At 45.2% G+C, this 17,047-nt stretch overlaps 1 protein-coding gene across 1 annotated transcript in view; it reads left to right on the top strand.

Annotated features, from left to right (window-relative positions):
* LOC126428018 (tyrosine-protein kinase Fer) overlaps positions 1-17,047 on the top strand; it is a 638,139-nt gene that overhangs the window by 484,153 nt on the left and 136,939 nt on the right. The window contains exons 6-7 of the mRNA XM_050089898.1: positions 2,728-2,943; positions 14,962-15,199. Of these exons, the coding sequence (XP_049945855.1) occupies positions 2,728-2,943; positions 14,962-15,199 (454 nt within the window). The remainder of the gene's footprint in view (positions 1-2,727; positions 2,944-14,961; positions 15,200-17,047) is intronic.

Below are 17,047 nucleotides of genomic sequence, written 5' to 3'. Positions count from 1 at the left end.
TCACCGAATCTGTTGTTGAGAAGCGTACGAACACTTGGACTGAAATGTGCAGGAGCTCCATCGCGCACGAACCACATGTTGTATCGTATTTGTAAAGGCACGTGTTCTAGCACAACAGGTAGAGTATCCCGTATGAAATCATGATAACGTGCTCCATTGAGCGTAGATGGAAGTACATGGGGCCCAATCGACACATCACCAACAATGCCTGCCCAAACGTTCACAGAAAATCTGTGTTGATGACGTGATTGCACAATTGCGTGCGGATTCTCGTCAGCCCACACATGTTGATTGTGAAAATTTACAATTTGATCGCTTTGGAATGACGAAACTAAAATGAGCTCTAACATGGACATTAAGCTTTTCCGGACACATGTCCACATAACATCTTTTCTTTATTTGTGTGTGAGGAATGTTTCCTGTAAGTTTGGCCGTACCTTCTTGTACCAGCCTGTATAGTGCGTATACTCGCAGTTTTGCTGTTGGCAGACGATTTGGAAAGCAAAAAAAAAAAAAAAAAAAAAAAAAAAAATGAAACTGGTTACGGTGACACACTGACCTGTAGCTTAGCCCGAGGTACAGGGTAGGTCGGAAAGTTACAATTTCGTCGTGTGTCGACTTAGCCGACGAATGTGATAGTGGAAAGAACCGGTCGTGATGCTTGGCCGAGGTCTAGGTTAGGTCGGAAGGTGACAGTTCGGTTGCGGGTTGGCATAGCCGACGATGTGATACTAAAGAGACCTGATTGTGGTTACAGCCTAATCTATACCTCAGCCCATTTGAAAATATTGCCAGTGACATCACGTTATAGTCTCCATATTGATCGTGGCGTTTGTCGCAAGTTTGCTGTTACTGTGTGGCGTCGCAACTAGTGCGCGATCGCCCGTTTGTCTATTAAAAGCTTTACTTCAGAATGTATGTGGGCTGCAATGTAAGCCGGTAGAGTATTATAACGGACAGCAACAGACGAGTTGTGTCCTGCAGACTGACGTCACGACCATCTGTTGCAGCTGCGCTTGTGAAAGCAGTGGAGTAGGCCACTTACATTATAGGAAACTGAAAATGTTAATAACTAATAAAGGAATAACCTGAGGAACGTCATATCCGATGTACATCGTTCTGTTGTGAAAACAATCAATATGTCAAAGTCTGAGATCAAAAATAGTTCTATTTTGGAAGTTAGTAAAATTAAGAAAAAAAACCTAATTTTCCGACAGTCAAGAATTTAAATAAATACAGTGATGTAATAGTTCCCCTTCAGTTACTATGTACGATGATCTGATAACACTTTCAGTGTTCATATATAAATTTGGAAAGTTTTTAGTTTCAGAAAACCTCTGTCACTTTCCTATAGTAATAATTTCAAGAATTCTAAGTAAATCTGTGTATTGCGTGTGAGGGTGCATGTGAATGAGAATGCGTGCATGAGAGTATGTGGGACGTTCGGCATTATTAAAAGTCATTCGTGTAATTCTCTACAGGAACTGGGTACTGTTCCAACTCTGTAACGTGGGAACGAGTCCACTAGTGGTTCCCCTACTAGTGAATGTCGGATGTCCAAGTATGTATGTTTATGTGTAAAACAGCCAGAACACTCGCGACTACATAATAAATTTCCAGATGTAGAGTAAAGCTTATAGTTCATTCTGTTTTGTTTATTTAATTAGAGAGTTTTGTGTTACTTAATTTGATGACGTCAATGAGCCTAGAGAAGTGGTCGGTGCTCGCTAGATTTTGGCTGGAGCCGCGCCCTGTAAGTGAGTTCTCGAGGAGATATAGTTTTGAGTGTGGGAGAGTGAGCAGAGAGTCGCGAACTAGCTTTGATTGGAGGCGGTTATGCGGGATGTGACTTTTCGCGTTATGTGTAAGATGAAGTCTGGGGATGACTTCCGCGTTATGGTCCAGTGTTAATGGTATCTGGTAGTGGCCAGAAACTGTTTATGAAAACTTTACACTGTTGTGATAATTCGTTCCGATGAAAATCGCGAGTGAACTTCGAATTATATAGCGTGGCGGTACTGAGTATATTCTTACTGAGTATTTTATGGCGAGCATAAACTTTTACTAAAGACAACCACTGAATATCGTGTGCAGAAGTAATTGGCCGATCATTGACTGTGTTACAAGTAATTGGTTTCGGAATTTGGGAATGTAAAAGTTCTGGCTGTTTTAGGTATGGTGATAACTGTGAGCAGAAACTTTAGTAATTTTCGTAAATGTGGGCTGATGATCTTGCTTAACGACAATAAAGATCTATTGAAGGTTTAAATTTGAACTTCATGTTTAAAGTACGAGTGGCATCCCCTTTCCGAATCATTTCTTTAACAATTTTCAGCAAATTTTACTTATTGCGGCCTCCGGCGTGTAGCTATGAAGTTACAGTTTCCTCAACACTGCTTTTCTGTGATCTCGTAAGTAGCTGCAGTCAGGAGTTTTACGTGCGAAGATCTACCGCTGTAAAAAGGTAGGTGAGCAAAAATTATAAAAGAAATTGCACTGCAGCAGAAACGTATAATCCGCCGCAACTGGCGCATCGTGCCGCACGCACGCGAAAAATCCGCCGCAACTGGTCGCAGCTGGTGACTCGTAGCGAACATCTCTCCACATCCAGCACTGTGGTCGGTTACTGTTCAGTTTGTATTGCTGACAGTGCAAGTTTTCAGCCGACCTCGCGTCGGAAGCTGACTCGGCTCGTGAGGATGTTAGAGGTGAGAGCTGGGGTTGCAGGTCGTCGCCGCAGGGGCCGGCCACGCCGACGCTGTCGTTCGACGACAGCCTCGTGGAGGACACGTCGGGGAAGCTGCTGCCCAACCAGCTGGCCGTGGACAACCTCACCATCGAGAGCCTGCGCGCGCGCCTGCAGGAGCTGGAGGCCGGCGTGCGCGACACCCAGGAGCTGCAGCACCACCTCACCGCGCAGCTGCCCTCCGAGCCGGCCGCCAGGTACCTAGCTCTGCTGGCTGCCTCCGGGACCACGCAAGTCTCCCATTTCATCCGTCTGCTTTCACCCGTCACATCACCAATAAGGCGGGAACGGCTATTCTAACAAGGGAACCTCCCCATCGCACCTCCCTCAGACTTAGTTGTAAGTTGGCACAGTGGATAGGCCTTGAAAAACTGAACACAGATCAATCGAGAAAACAGGAAGAAGTTGTGTGGAACTATGAAGAAAGTAAGCAAAATATACAAACTGAGTCGTCCATGACCAACATAGGCAACGTCAAGGAGAACTTGAGCTCAGGAGCGCCGTGGTCCTGTGTTTAGCGTGAGCAGCTACGGAACGAGAGGTCCTTGGTTCAAGTCATCCCTCCAGTGAAAAGTTTAAATTTTTATTTTCAGACAATTATTATCTATCCGTCCGTCCGTCCGATGCGATCACTTTTTTGGGAGTGATTATCACATCCACAAGAAAACCTAAATCGGGCAAGGTAGAAGAATCTTTTTACCCATTCGCCAAGTGTACAAGTTAGGTGGGTCGACAACATATTCCTGTCATGTGACGCACATGCCGTCACCAGTGTCGTATACAACATATCAGACGTCTTTTCCTGTGCAGGAATCGCTTGACGTATCACCTTCCGATCAAATGTTTTCGGTTCCCATTGCAGAGGCACGTCCTTTCGTCTACTAATCGCACGGTTTTGCGGTGCGGTCGCAAAACACAGACACTAAACTTAGTACAGTGAACAGAGACGTCAGTGAACGAACGGACAGATCATAATTGTCTGAAAATAAAAAAATTAAACTTTTCACTCGAGCGAAGACTTGAACCGAGGACCTCTCGTTGCCCAGCTGCTCACGCTAACCACGGGACCACGACCCCCTTGACCTCGTTGCCTATGTTGCGTTGGACTACTCAGTTTGTATATTTTGCTTATTTTTGTCATAGTTTTCTCGATTGATCTGTGTTTAGTTTTTCAAGGCCTATCCACTGTGCCAACTTATAACTAAATCTGAAGGGGGTGCGATGGGGAGGTTCCCTTCTAAGCGTCTTCAGTGTCTCACCTATTACGTAACTACATACACACGGCAACAAGCACGAAAATAAAGGCTGTCCGAAAAGTCTTTCCCTGATTACATAAATTAATAATTCAGGCTAGAAGTAAGATACAAATATGAATCTGGTACCTGATTGTTTACAAACTATCAAAGTTTTTTTCACACATCAGTAAACTTCCACATGAGCACCCTCGGTAGCACGTAGCACATCTAGGTGATATTCAGTTTCCGTCCACACATTAGCCAAAATCACCTGAGGGATCTATTCAACGACTGTGGTTATCCGTTGCCGCGGGGTTTCGAGATCTGGTACACGTGTTCGGTAGACCTCGTCCTTGACATAACCACATAAAATGGGGTTATGTCAGGAGAGCGTGGAGGCCAAACCGTTGGCCCATCACGACCAATCCGTCGCCGAGGATAGTTCATATCGAGATAGGCACGGACGTCCAAAACCCAATGAGGCGGTGCACCGTCTTGCTGAAACAAGACATCGGGGTGATACTGAAGCAGTTGAGCAACAGCATACAGTTGCAACACGTCCAGATACACTGCAGGTGTGACGGTAGCCTCAGCGAAGAAGAATGGCCCGATAATTCGATCGTGCAACAGCGCGCACCAAACGTTCACCTTTGGACTGCCTCTGGTGCACTCCGTGGCCTCGCCAGGGGGTCGTGAACCCCAAATGCGCACATTACGGCGATTCACTGCTCCACTGACAAAAAAGGTCGCTTCGTCGGAAAAGGCAGTTCGTCTGAGATAACCGTCATCGTCCTCAATACGTGACAGCATTTCGTCCGCAAAGTCATATCGACGAGTACTGTCATTGGGCAACAAGGCCTGAACGATTTGCACTTTGTATGCACGAAACAATAAACCTTTCTGTAAAATGTCATGGAGAGAGCTTTTTGGCATGTGTAATTCACGTGAGGTCCTGCACACCGATTTCTTCGGACTTGGCAGAAAAGACTGCCTTACAACTTCCACCCTGTCTGCTGAGGTTCTCGGTCGACCTGGCCTCGGGAGGTCAGCAACCGATCCTGTGTTCTTGAACTTCTTATACCGGGCTCTAATGCTCTCGACATCGGGTGGACTCCTTCCAAATGTGGTCTGGAAGTGTCTCTGCACTGTGGCTGGTGGTCGCGTCTCGTGGTACCACAGGACACACTGTGCCTTCTCCTGATTGGTTAACATGGCTTCTTGGCCACTGCACCTCATCCACTACTTACGTACTGCGAACCTAAAACAGAAAAAAACTTTGATAGTTGTAAACAATCCGAACAAGTTTCATATTTGTATCTTACTTCTAGCCTGAGTTATCAATTTATGTAACAGGGAAAGACTTTTCGGACACCCTGTACATATAAATAAGACAATAACATCTCTCTCCAAAAATACAATCCAACTAACGGGAAAACCGCGGGAAATTGTGTGTTTTAGGGTGGGTCACAAGGTATATACGACAGTAAAAGAGACCGCACCGCGGTCCCAAAACACACAAAATGACGAACAAAGAAAATTTACAACATTCCGCTACACCGACAGAATCTACAGCAATCGGACACTTCTCTTGACCTCTGTAGGTCAACCACAGCTGACGATACCAAAACACCAATGCCTGCATCTAAGACTACGAAAATTGGAATCAGGCATTCCCTTGACCTAAATAGATCAACCAAAACTATCGATGCCAAAGAAACACAACCTACAGCTGTTGTTGCTGTTGTGATCTTCAGTCCTGAGACTGGTTTGATGTGCAAGGTTCTTCATCTCCCAGTACTTACTGCAACCTACATCCTTCTGAATCTGCTTAGTGTATTCATCTCTTGGTCTCCCTCTACGATTTTTACCCTCCACGCTGCCCTCCAGTACTAAATTGGTGATCCCTTGATGCCTCAGAACATGTCCTACCAACCGATCCCTTCTTCTAGTCAAGTTGTGCCACAAACTTCTCTTCTCCCCAATACTATTCAATACCTCCTCATTAGTTATGTGATCTACCCATCTAATCTTCAGCATTCTTCTGTAGCACCACATTTCTAAAGCTTCTATTCTCTTCTTGTCCAAACTATTTATTGTCCATGTTTCACTTCCATACATGGCTACACTCCATACAAATACCTTCAGAAACGACTTCCTGACTCTTGGATCGATACTCGATGTTAACAAATTTCTTTTCTTCAGACACGCTTTCCTTGCCATTGCAAGTCTACATTTTATATGCTCTCTACTTCGACCATCATCAGTTATTTTGCTCCCCAAATAGCAAAACTCGTTTACTACTTTAAGCGTCTCATATCCTAATCTAATTCCCCCAGCACCACCCGACTTAATTCGACTACATTCCATTATCCTCGTTTTGCTTTTGTTGATGTTCATCTTATATCCTCCTTTCAAGACACTGTCCATTCCGTTCAACTGCTCTTCCAAGTCCTTTGCTGCCTCTGACAGAATTACAGTGTCATCGGCGAACCTATATGTTTTTATTTCTTCTCCGTGGATTTTAATACCTACTCCGAATGTTTCTTTTGTTTCCTTTACTGCTTGCTCAATATACAGATTGAATAACATCGGGGAGAGGCTACTATGAAAAATAAAACCAAAACCACAACACCTCAAAAATCCAAAAATCAAACATGGGTACATTAATTAAAACACATTCAATACACCATAAATACACAAAACATCACAAATCTAGAAGAGTAAACACAATTATTTACCACCAACACATTACTGATTACTGCACTGCAGACTAGGTCAGCCCCCCCCCCCCCCCCCCCCCCCACACACACACACGCGAGCGCTGACGCCACCACATGTACCCGTCCCTGGTCCGAGACGACGGAATTGAAGGAATTTTGAATTTTGTAAAGGACATCGTGCCCTCCCCATCGCCGTCCGTAACGTAGCACTGTTATATTTCATCGTCATATCCGAACCTAACAACAGAAGCCACACAATGAATTAAACATCTTAACACGCCACAAGCAGCAAACCAATAACACTTAGCGAAGACGCCAAACACATAAACAAAAAAAAATTGGTAACTCACTGAAAATGCTTCCAAACCTTACGTCCCGAACTATAAACACTGCCAGCGACTTCACACGTCCGACACCGAGGCTCAAATCAACCCGATACGACACATTACGTAAGCACATACACACGCACCACCGGGGGCACCGTCAAACACGACGAGACATCTGCAAACGCGACCGACTCGTAAAGTCCATACCGTAATGACGTCACACACCACGACAGCCTTACGTCACGGGGTGGTGACCCAACAAACCGGCCACACACGTACAGTCCCTGTACATCTACATCTACATCTACATCTACATGATTACTCTGCAATTCACATTTAAGTGCTTGGCAGAGGGTTCATCGAACCACAATCATACTATCTCTCTACCATTCCACTCCCGAACAGCGCGTGGGAAAAACAAACACCTAAACCTTTCTGTTCGAGCTCTGATTTCTCTTATTTTATTTTGATGATCATTGCTACCTATGTAGGTTGGGCTCAACAAAATATTTTCGCATTCGGAAGAGAAAGTTGGTGACTGAAATTTCGTAAATAGATCTCGCCGCGACGAAAAACGTCTTTGCTTTAATGGCTTCCATCCCAACTCGCGTATCATATCTGCCACACACTCTCCCCTATTACGTGATAATACAAAACGAGCTGCCCTTTTTTGCACCCTTTCGATGTCCTCCGTCAATCCCACCTGGTAAGGATCCCACAGCGCGCAGCAATATTCTAACAGAGGACGAACGAGTGTAGTGTAAGCTGTCTCTTTAGTGGACTTGTTGCATCTGCTAAGTGTCCTGCCAATGAAACGCAACCTTTGGCTCGCTTTCTCCTCAATATAATCTATGTGGTCTTTCCAACTGAAGTTGTTCGTAATTTTAACACCCAGGTACTTAGTTGAATTGACAGCCTCGAGAATTGTAATATTTACCGACTAATCGAATTCCGACGGATTTCTTTTGGAACTCGTGTGGACCACCTCACACTTTTCGTAATTTAGCGTCAACTGCCACCTGCCACACCATACAGCAATTTTCTAAATCGCTTTGCAACTGATACTGGTCTTCGGATGACCTTACTAGACGGTAAATTACAGCATCATCTGCGAACAACCTAAGAGAACTGCTCAGATTGTCACCCAGGTCATTTATATAGATAAGGAACAGCAGAGGTCCCAGGACGCTTCCCTGGGGAACACCTGATATCACTTCAGTTTTACTCGACGATTTGCCGTCTATTACTAAGAAATGCGACCTTCCTGACAGGAAATCACGAATCCAGTCGCACAACTGAGACGATACCCCATAGGCCCGCAGCTCGATTAGAAGTCACTGGTGAGGAACGGTGTCAAAAGCTTTCCGGAAATCTAGAAATACGGAATCAACTTGAGATCCCCTGTCGATAGCGGCCATTACTTCGTGCGAATAAAGAGCTAGCTGCGTTGCACAGGAACGATGTTTTCTGAAACCGTGCTGATTGCATATCAATAGATCGTTCCCTTCGAGGTGATTCATAATGTTTGAATACAGTATATGCTCCAAAACCCTACTGCAAACCGCCGTCAATGATATAGGTCTGTAGTTCGATGGATTACTCCTACTACCCTTCTTAAACACTGGTGCGACCTGCGCAATTTTCCAATCTGTAGGTACAAATCTATCGGTGAGCGAGCGGTTGTATATGATTGCTAAGTAGGGAGCTATTGTATCAGCGTAATCTGAAAGGAACCTAATCGGTATACAATCTGGACCAGAAGACTTGCCCGTATCGAGCGATTTGAGTTGCTTCGCAACCACTAAGGTATCTACTTCTAAGAAACCGTGCAGCACCGTGGTGCGTGCACTTAAGTATGTAGTACGTGCCACTGCATACGGTGTCTCGTCTGGTATTCTGAATACTCACCCTTTCCGTATATAATTGACTCACCATTTGCAGCAGCGCTCCGGACCCGCTACTCACTTCCGGTCTGCCGCGCCAGCTGTTCTTCTTCACCTGGCAGTTATGTGTGGAGTTCCGAGGGACGCTGTTCTTGACCGATGTCACCGGATCGACAAAAGCTCGGTTGTCACTGTAACTTGTATACTCTCCAACATCGTAAACAACATTTCACATTAACATCTTGCAGAACACCAGATTAATATTACAACTGCCAGAGCAGACATTGTTCTCTGTGTGACAGATCATCACTCACAATCCAAAACAACAAATTCGATATCCCTACACAGAGAGGAAGCTGGCTGGCCGCACTTATCCATAGTGCTATCCGTTAGCTGAGCTCGTCAATGGTGTGACACCGTCTCGGAGTAAGTGACTCCGCATCACAGCAGGTGGCAATGTTTTAACACCCGTACTACCCCCCAGATGTACAGCGTCGACGGATTACTAACGACGGAACCAACCCATCGCACCCCCCTCATATTTAGTTATGAGCTGGCACAGTGGATAAACCTTGAAAAACTAAAACACAGATCAATCGAGAAAACAGGAAGAAGTTGTGTGGAACTATGAAAAAAATAAGCAAAATATACAGACTGAGTAGTTTATGACAAGATAGGCAACATCAAGGAGAGTGTGAGCTCAGGAGCGCCGTGGTGCCGTGGTTAGCGTGAGCAGTTGCGGAACGAGAGGTCCTTGGTTCAAGTCTTCCCTCGAGTGAAGGGTATACTTTTTTTATTTTCGCAATGTTATGATCTGTCCGTTCGTTCATTGACGTCTCTGTTCACTGTAATAAGTTTAGTGTCTGTGTTTTGCGACCGCACCGCAAAACCGTGCGATTAGTAGACGAAAGGACGTGCCTCTCCAATGGGAACCGAAAACATTTGATCGCAAGGTCATAGGTGAATCATTTCCTCCACAGGAAAACACGTCTGATATATTCTATACGACACTGGTGACGGCATGTGCGTCACATGACAGGAATATGTTGTCGACCCAACTAACTTGTACGCATGGCGAATGGGTAAAAAGATTCTTCTACTTTGCCCGTTTTAGGTTTTCTTGTGGATGTGATAATCACTCCCAAAAAAGTGATGAAAACATAAGAGTTTGTCAGATACAAATTGTCTGAAAATAAAAATTTAAATGTTTCACTGGAGGGAAAACTTGAACCAAGGACCTCTCGTTCCGCAGCTGCTCACGCTAACCACGGGACCACGGCGCTCCTGAGCTCAGGCTATCCCTGATATTGCCTATCTTGCACATGGACTACTCAGTTTGTATATTTTGCTTATTTTTTTCATAGTTCCACACAACTTCTTCCTGTTTTCTCGATTGATCTGTGTTCAGTTTTTCAAGGCCTATCCACTGTGCCAACTTATAACTAAATCTGAGGGGGGTGGGATGGGGAGGTTCCCTTGTTAGCCTCTACATATAATTTCCCACTCGATGGGCTGTCCGGTCTTTTTGTCTAACTTACACCTTAAGAAATCTTCTGAGTATTTCGTCAGCTAAGTTAAACCTCGAATGTGACATCGTATAATTCCTACAAAATAGCCTGTGACGCTACAGTGGTTACAGGAAACTTTCTGCATTCGGCACATCGCGAGACTTGCCAGTAGGCTGGGCATTACTCACACACACACACACACACACACACACACACACACACGGTGAGCAGCAGTGAGACGGTGAGAGTACCGCCGTTGACAACCCGCCTCCACGTCTACAGTCTCCCTAGACTTACGTAAAAACCTCTACATTTAGCACACCAGTTCCCAGCCATTGTTAGACTGAATCGGGTGCAGTCCTAACGGTGCCTTAATATGACTATTGTCTAGCATCCAGTAGCGAGGCTATATCTGCTGCCAACCGGACCTCATTTCTGTAAGGGACTGTCAAATTAAGACAATACACATGGAAAGAAATGTGAACTGTTTATTATTTTGAAAGTTCAAATGGTTCAAATGGCTCTGAGCACTATGGGACTCAACTGCTGTGGTCATCAGTCCCCTAGAACTTAGAACTACTTAAACCTAACTAACCTAAGGACATCACACACATCCATGCCCGAGGCAGGATTCGATCCTGCGACCGTAGCGGGCGTGCGGTTCCAGACTGTAGCGCCTTTAACCGCTCGGCCACTCCGGCGGGCTATTTTGAAAGTAATTGCCATGACTGTTAATACATTTATCCCACTGGGAGACAAAACGGGCAACGCCTCCGTGCCAAAAATGTTTGTAGTTACTTGTTGTTGATGTTGTGAACGCTGCACTCTGTGTGTAGTCAGGCCAATACCCCAATCGTGAGCGCGTGCCACAGACTACCTTTAGCTGTGCAGTAAAGACTGGCAGATGAAATAAAGTTGGCCTCCGACCTGTTCTTAGTACTGGTCCGCTGGCTACCACACACTGCATACATTGGGTGATGGTTTGTATCTGACGTGTGTGTGTGCGTGTGTTACAAATGTTTATTTTATCTGGTATTGTTTGTATCATTAGCACAAGCATAATTTGAATTCTGATGTTCATTCTTCTACAACTCAATTAAACATTACCAGTTTTAAGACCTCAGAGCAGTTAATACAATGTTGTTGTTGTTGTCTTCAGTCCTGAGACTGGTTTGACGCAGCTCTCCATGCTACTCTATCCTGTGCAAGCTTCTTCATCTCCCAGTACCTACTGCAACCTACATCCTTCTGAATCTGTTTAGTGTATTCATATCTTGGTCTCGCTCTACGATTTCCCTTTCATGCCCCTCAACTCTTATAACTGCCATTTGGTTTCTGTACAAATTGTAAGTAGCCTTTCGGTCCCTATATTATAGTAATTAACTCGATCTGAATAATCACGTTACAGCTTCAATATTTTTATACGGGCCTCGGTGCCTCAGTTCGAAATTGTGATATTCCATATTTTTGGCTTCATTAAAACAGCAAATAGTTAATACTTTTGGCCAGGAGGCAAATACTTGTTTATAAAGAATGATTAATGTACAATAAGGCGTCGCATAGCGATGGTGGAATTTCCTACATAATGTAATTCGTCGTCTTTGGGCGGCAACATAAACAGTAGAATACGGATGTATATGCGATCCTTCACTATTTTGTTCGCTGGAGAGCAAATGAAGCCTTGAGCGCTAAAGACTTGTACTGTTTTTCTTAAGTAAGACGGACGCAGATTTGTGGCAGTCTGATCTAATTTTTACTAAATGTATAAAAACGTGTTACGTCTAAGTTTGAGTGAAGTGTAAATAGAAGCGCCGGCCGCGGTGGCCGTGCGGTTCTAGTGCTGCAGTCCGGAACCGCGGGGCTGCTACGGTCGCAGGTTCGAATCCTGCCTCGGGCATGGATGTGTGTGTTGGCCTTAGGTTAGTTAAGTTTAAGTAGTTCTAAGTTCTAGGGGACTGATGACCTAAGATGTCAAGTCCCATAGTGCTCAGAGCCATTTGAACCATTTTTTTTAAAAAGAAGCCGGCCGCGGTGGTCTAGCGGTTCTAGGCGCTCAGTCCGGAACCGCGCGACTGCTACGGTCGCAGGTTCGAATCCTGCCTCGGGCACGGATGTGTGTGATGTCCTTAGGTTAGTTAGGTTTAAGTAGTTCTAAGTTCTAGGTGACTGATGACCACAGATGTTATGTCCCATAGTGCTCAGAGCCATTTGAACCATTTTTGTAAAAAGAAGAACTGTTATAACTTACCGTGACGACGCACGGGCGACTCAAGAGGACAATGGCGATATAAAAGAGCGCTCAATGGACATGAAACGGACATAAAAACCTACCGTCATTGTAGTACTAAGCTTAAGGTACGATATATGTTTTAGTTATAATAAATATTTGTTCTGGGAATACTGAATCATTTAGCAGTGCTCATTCCTATCATCTCCTCAGTAGTATTTTCATTTTAATTATGCATTTTGCTAAGATTACAGACACCAAGATCAGCAGTCCAATGTGCGTGTTACATTGACAAAAATAAAACTGTTTGATCGTCTTCTTGCATCAGCTTTAATACTGAATTCCCCTTTTGTGTGATGTTACAGTTGTTTTTGCGCCCTTAAGAACTTTACGGTCCCTTAGGAAAATGTCTTCTGATAACAATAACTTCACGGCCGGGTATGATCGTACCTACGATCATGAAGAAGTTAGAAAGACGGTAACGCAATTTCTTAATCAATAGCACGCCAGCTGTGACTGATTCAAGCCACGCGAAACTGCACGTAAAAACTATTCACATCTGATAATGCAATATTTTGTGACAATGGTCAATCCATGATTCTTACGCCAATTGTGATTGATAAAATAGCAAGCGAAATCTCAAACTCCAGCTTTTCAATTGAATAACATCACTTTTATTTTGTTACATCACAAAATGAAACGGGTCTAGTTTAGCAGGGGATACAACCCGTCGGCTTTGACCAATCACGTCAGAATTGGCCAGAGTGCATCTACTGCAAAGATGAAAGAGCCGAGAAGAATGTTCAGCAAGAAAGGAATGCAAGAGAGAATAACTGTACTTCACATATATAAGTGCCAGTAGTATTTTCACGTTAACGATATCGCGTGTTTGTATCTTAGTATTTCTGCGCAAAATACAATGGAAAGAGATGAATGAAATATATTACTAGCGAAGAATACATCATGTTACATGTATGTCAGTTGTGTCTCGAAACTCTTTCGAACTGTGTTGTTTAGGTGCAGTACGGGATACAAGTTCAGCGTACGTCGATTTCTTAGTTCCAACTAACATTGCTGTCCTGTTGTTCACTTGAACGATGTATCCTCCGCTTCAGTAAACCTTAAGTGGAACACGGGATACAAATTGTAGATGTGTTGTTTATGCCGTCTCCGCTATTACTAACGGTCTTTTCTTACGTACATATGAGTACTACTGATCACAGATGGACCTACGTATGTAATATATGTATACCAGACTCCCGTTGACCTCTATATATGTAGACTGGTAACGAAAAGGTGGAAATAGACGTAAGTTACATTTGCAACCTGTATCTCAATTGAACTACACGGAGACGAGAAGACGACACATGTACAATCTGTATCCCGTACTTCACTAAGGGGTACAGTTTTCTTGTTGCCTTGGACGCTACTAGTATCCCATTCGTTACTTGAGCTATATACCTACATGCAACCTTTGTATCTTTTGACACATATAGTGTCAGTGTGAAGGAGAAGTGAAGGACGGGATACAAGTTGTAGTTGTGTCGTCAGTGTAAAGGAGAAGTGAAGGACGGGATACAAGTTGTAGTTGTGTCAGGGGTTTCGCCCGTAATATAGCAAGTACACATTCGAAAATGTCGTACTGGTACTAGTGCTGGGAAACGAAAGAAAATCGACAGCCGAGAAGTTTCTATTACGTACTTCACAACACGAAAATACACATATTGGTGGAAAAAACCAGTGAAATATGTCAAAATAGTGAAATACAGTGAAAGAAGCTAATGGGAAAGTGAACTTATCACACGGAAATATCGAGGAAAAACCGAAGCTCGCCTACACAGACAGTAACGAAAATTACATACTCACAAACAGACAAATCCATTCCTATAAACGAAAATAAGACACTAAAAATTATTCTACAATAACAAAGTAATACTCGAAATTACCTCAATATCATTACGAATAATTATTTTAATGTACGATGATAGCGCTTATCCGGAACACAAAACTGCTTTATTATCTATGCCTCGAAGTGAAGACATTACTATCTCTAATGTATGAAGTCATTGGTCAAAGCCGACGGGTTGTATCCCCTGCTTCACTAGACCCCGAAACTGCAAGTAAAAACTATTCACCTTTCATAGTGCAATATTTTATGACAATGGTCAATCCACGATTCTTACGCCAATTGTGATTGATAAAATAGTAAGCGAAATGTCAAACTCCAGCTTTTCAATTGAATAACAACATCACTTGTATTTTGTTAGATGACAAAATGAACCTGGAGTGAGATGTGAGAGTGTTGCACACATACAGGGAGCTGGTGGAGGTGCAGTGCGTGGAGCGGCGGCTGCAGCGGCAGCTGGAGATGATCCGCGGCGCGCTGAGCGAGCTGGGCTGCGAGGAGCTGCCCTCGGGCTGCGACCTCTCCCTGTCCCTCTCCGTGGAGGCCGCCTTTCGCCAGCCGCCCGCCACCAACGGCGCCGTCGCCGCCGCCGCAGACGCCGACGGCGGCGCGCTCACGCCGCACGAGCCGCCTTCCACGCCCACGCAGGTACCGGAGGTGCACCGCCTGACCGGCGGCTGCCGCCTTCTTCCCCTCTGCTGCCTCTTGCTCGGAGGTTCTCCTCACCTGTGTGTATCACCGACCTGCAGTTAGCAGCCACCCCCAGGAGCCGGCCGTGGTGGCCGAGCGGTTCTAGGCGCTTCAGTCTGGAACCGCGCTGCTGCTACGGTCGCAGGTTCGAATCCTGCCTCGGGCACGGATGCGTGTGATGTCTTTAGGTTAGTTAGGTTTAAGTAGTTCTAAGTTCTAGGGGACTGATGACCTCAGATGTTAAGTCCCATAGTGCTCAGAGCCATTTGAACCAAGCCAACCACCCCCAGGTGGTAGTTTACATACAGCTTGTGCCAGCCTACAGCGAGATTAATATGCTGCTGCGGCTTTAAATTAACTTCCTGGTCAGTCCTGTGAAAAGCGTTGACCTACAGGGTGATAAAAAAGTCAGTATAAATTTGAAAACTTAATAAACCACGGAATAATGTTGATAGAGAGGTAAAAATTGACACTAAAATGTAGACTTTCACGGCCGGAAATATCATGTCCATTATAATTATCCGGGCTGTTATGCCGTGGTCGGTTGATGAAGTCTGTGTCAATTCCCAACGTTTCGTCCCCGTTTGCGAGAGACATCTTCAAGGGCGTCCGTAGCTCGATGGAAGGTCCAACACAGCCGCTGGCTCGCTACTGACTGCCGCTAAATTCCGTATCCGCGCGCTCCCACGCCGCGGCGTGACGTCACGGGTTTTGGAAACGTCAGTGCAATTGGCCGCTGTCCGTCGCCGTCGATCGCCGTTGCCATCACCCAGTAGTGGACGGGTGGTACACGTCTTCTTCAACACGTGCGTTGAGACAGCCACGCAGAAATCGTAGTGACGTACAGGATGCTGCAAAATCTAAGGTTTTCCTGCCGTTTGTTAGAAATGTAACGGAAAGAATAGGCAGGATCTTGACGAAGCGGAATATCACCGTAATTTACAAGCCCACCAGGAAGATACAGGGATACCTTAAGCCCGCCAAGGACGCTCGCAAACCATTAGAAAAAGCTGGAGTGTATAGGATCCCATGCAGCTGTGGAGATCTTTATGTGGGTACCACTAAAAGAACTGTTTCTAAAAGTTTGGAAGAGCACAAGGGCAAATGTAGAAGAGGAGAAACGGAATAATCAGCTGTTGCGGAGCATGCTTTCCAGCCAGGGAACCACCATATTCGTTTCGAGGAGACGCAAGTACTAGCGGCCACAACGGATATTACGAAAGGCTCTACAGGGAGGCAATCGAAATCGCTAAACACCCAAATAATTTCAACCGAAAGGAGGAGGTCGTGAAATTAAACGCTATATGGATGCCAGTGTTGAAGATGTGTACCACCCGTCCACTACTGGGTGATGGCAACGGCGATCGACGTCAGCGGACAGCGGCCAATTGCACTGACGTTTCCAAAACCCGTGACGTCACGCTCAGTAGCGAGCCAGTGGCTGTTTTGGACCTTCCATCGAGCTACGGACCCCCTTGAAGATGTCTCCCGCAGTCGGAGACGAAACGTTGGGAATTGACACAGAATTCATCAACCGACCACGGCATAACAGCCCGGATAATTACACTCCTGGAAATGGAAAAAAGAACACATTGACACCGGTGTGTCAGACCCACCATACTTGCTCCGGACACTGCGAGAGGGCTGTACAAGCAATGATCACACGCACGGCACAGCGGACACACCAGGAACCGCGGTGTTGGCCGTCGAATGGCGCTAGCTGCGCAGCATTTGTGCACCGCCGCCGTCAGTGTCAGCCAGTTTGCCGTGGCATACGGAGCTCCATCGCAGTCTTTAACACTGGTA

The sequence above is a fragment of the Schistocerca serialis genome, chromosome 12 (genome assembly GCF_023864345.2).
Source record: "Schistocerca serialis cubense isolate TAMUIC-IGC-003099 chromosome 12, iqSchSeri2.2, whole genome shotgun sequence".
Lineage (NCBI taxonomy): Eukaryota > Metazoa > Arthropoda > Insecta > Orthoptera > Acrididae > Schistocerca > Schistocerca serialis.
This window is presented reverse-complemented; position numbering and strand designations above follow the sequence as displayed.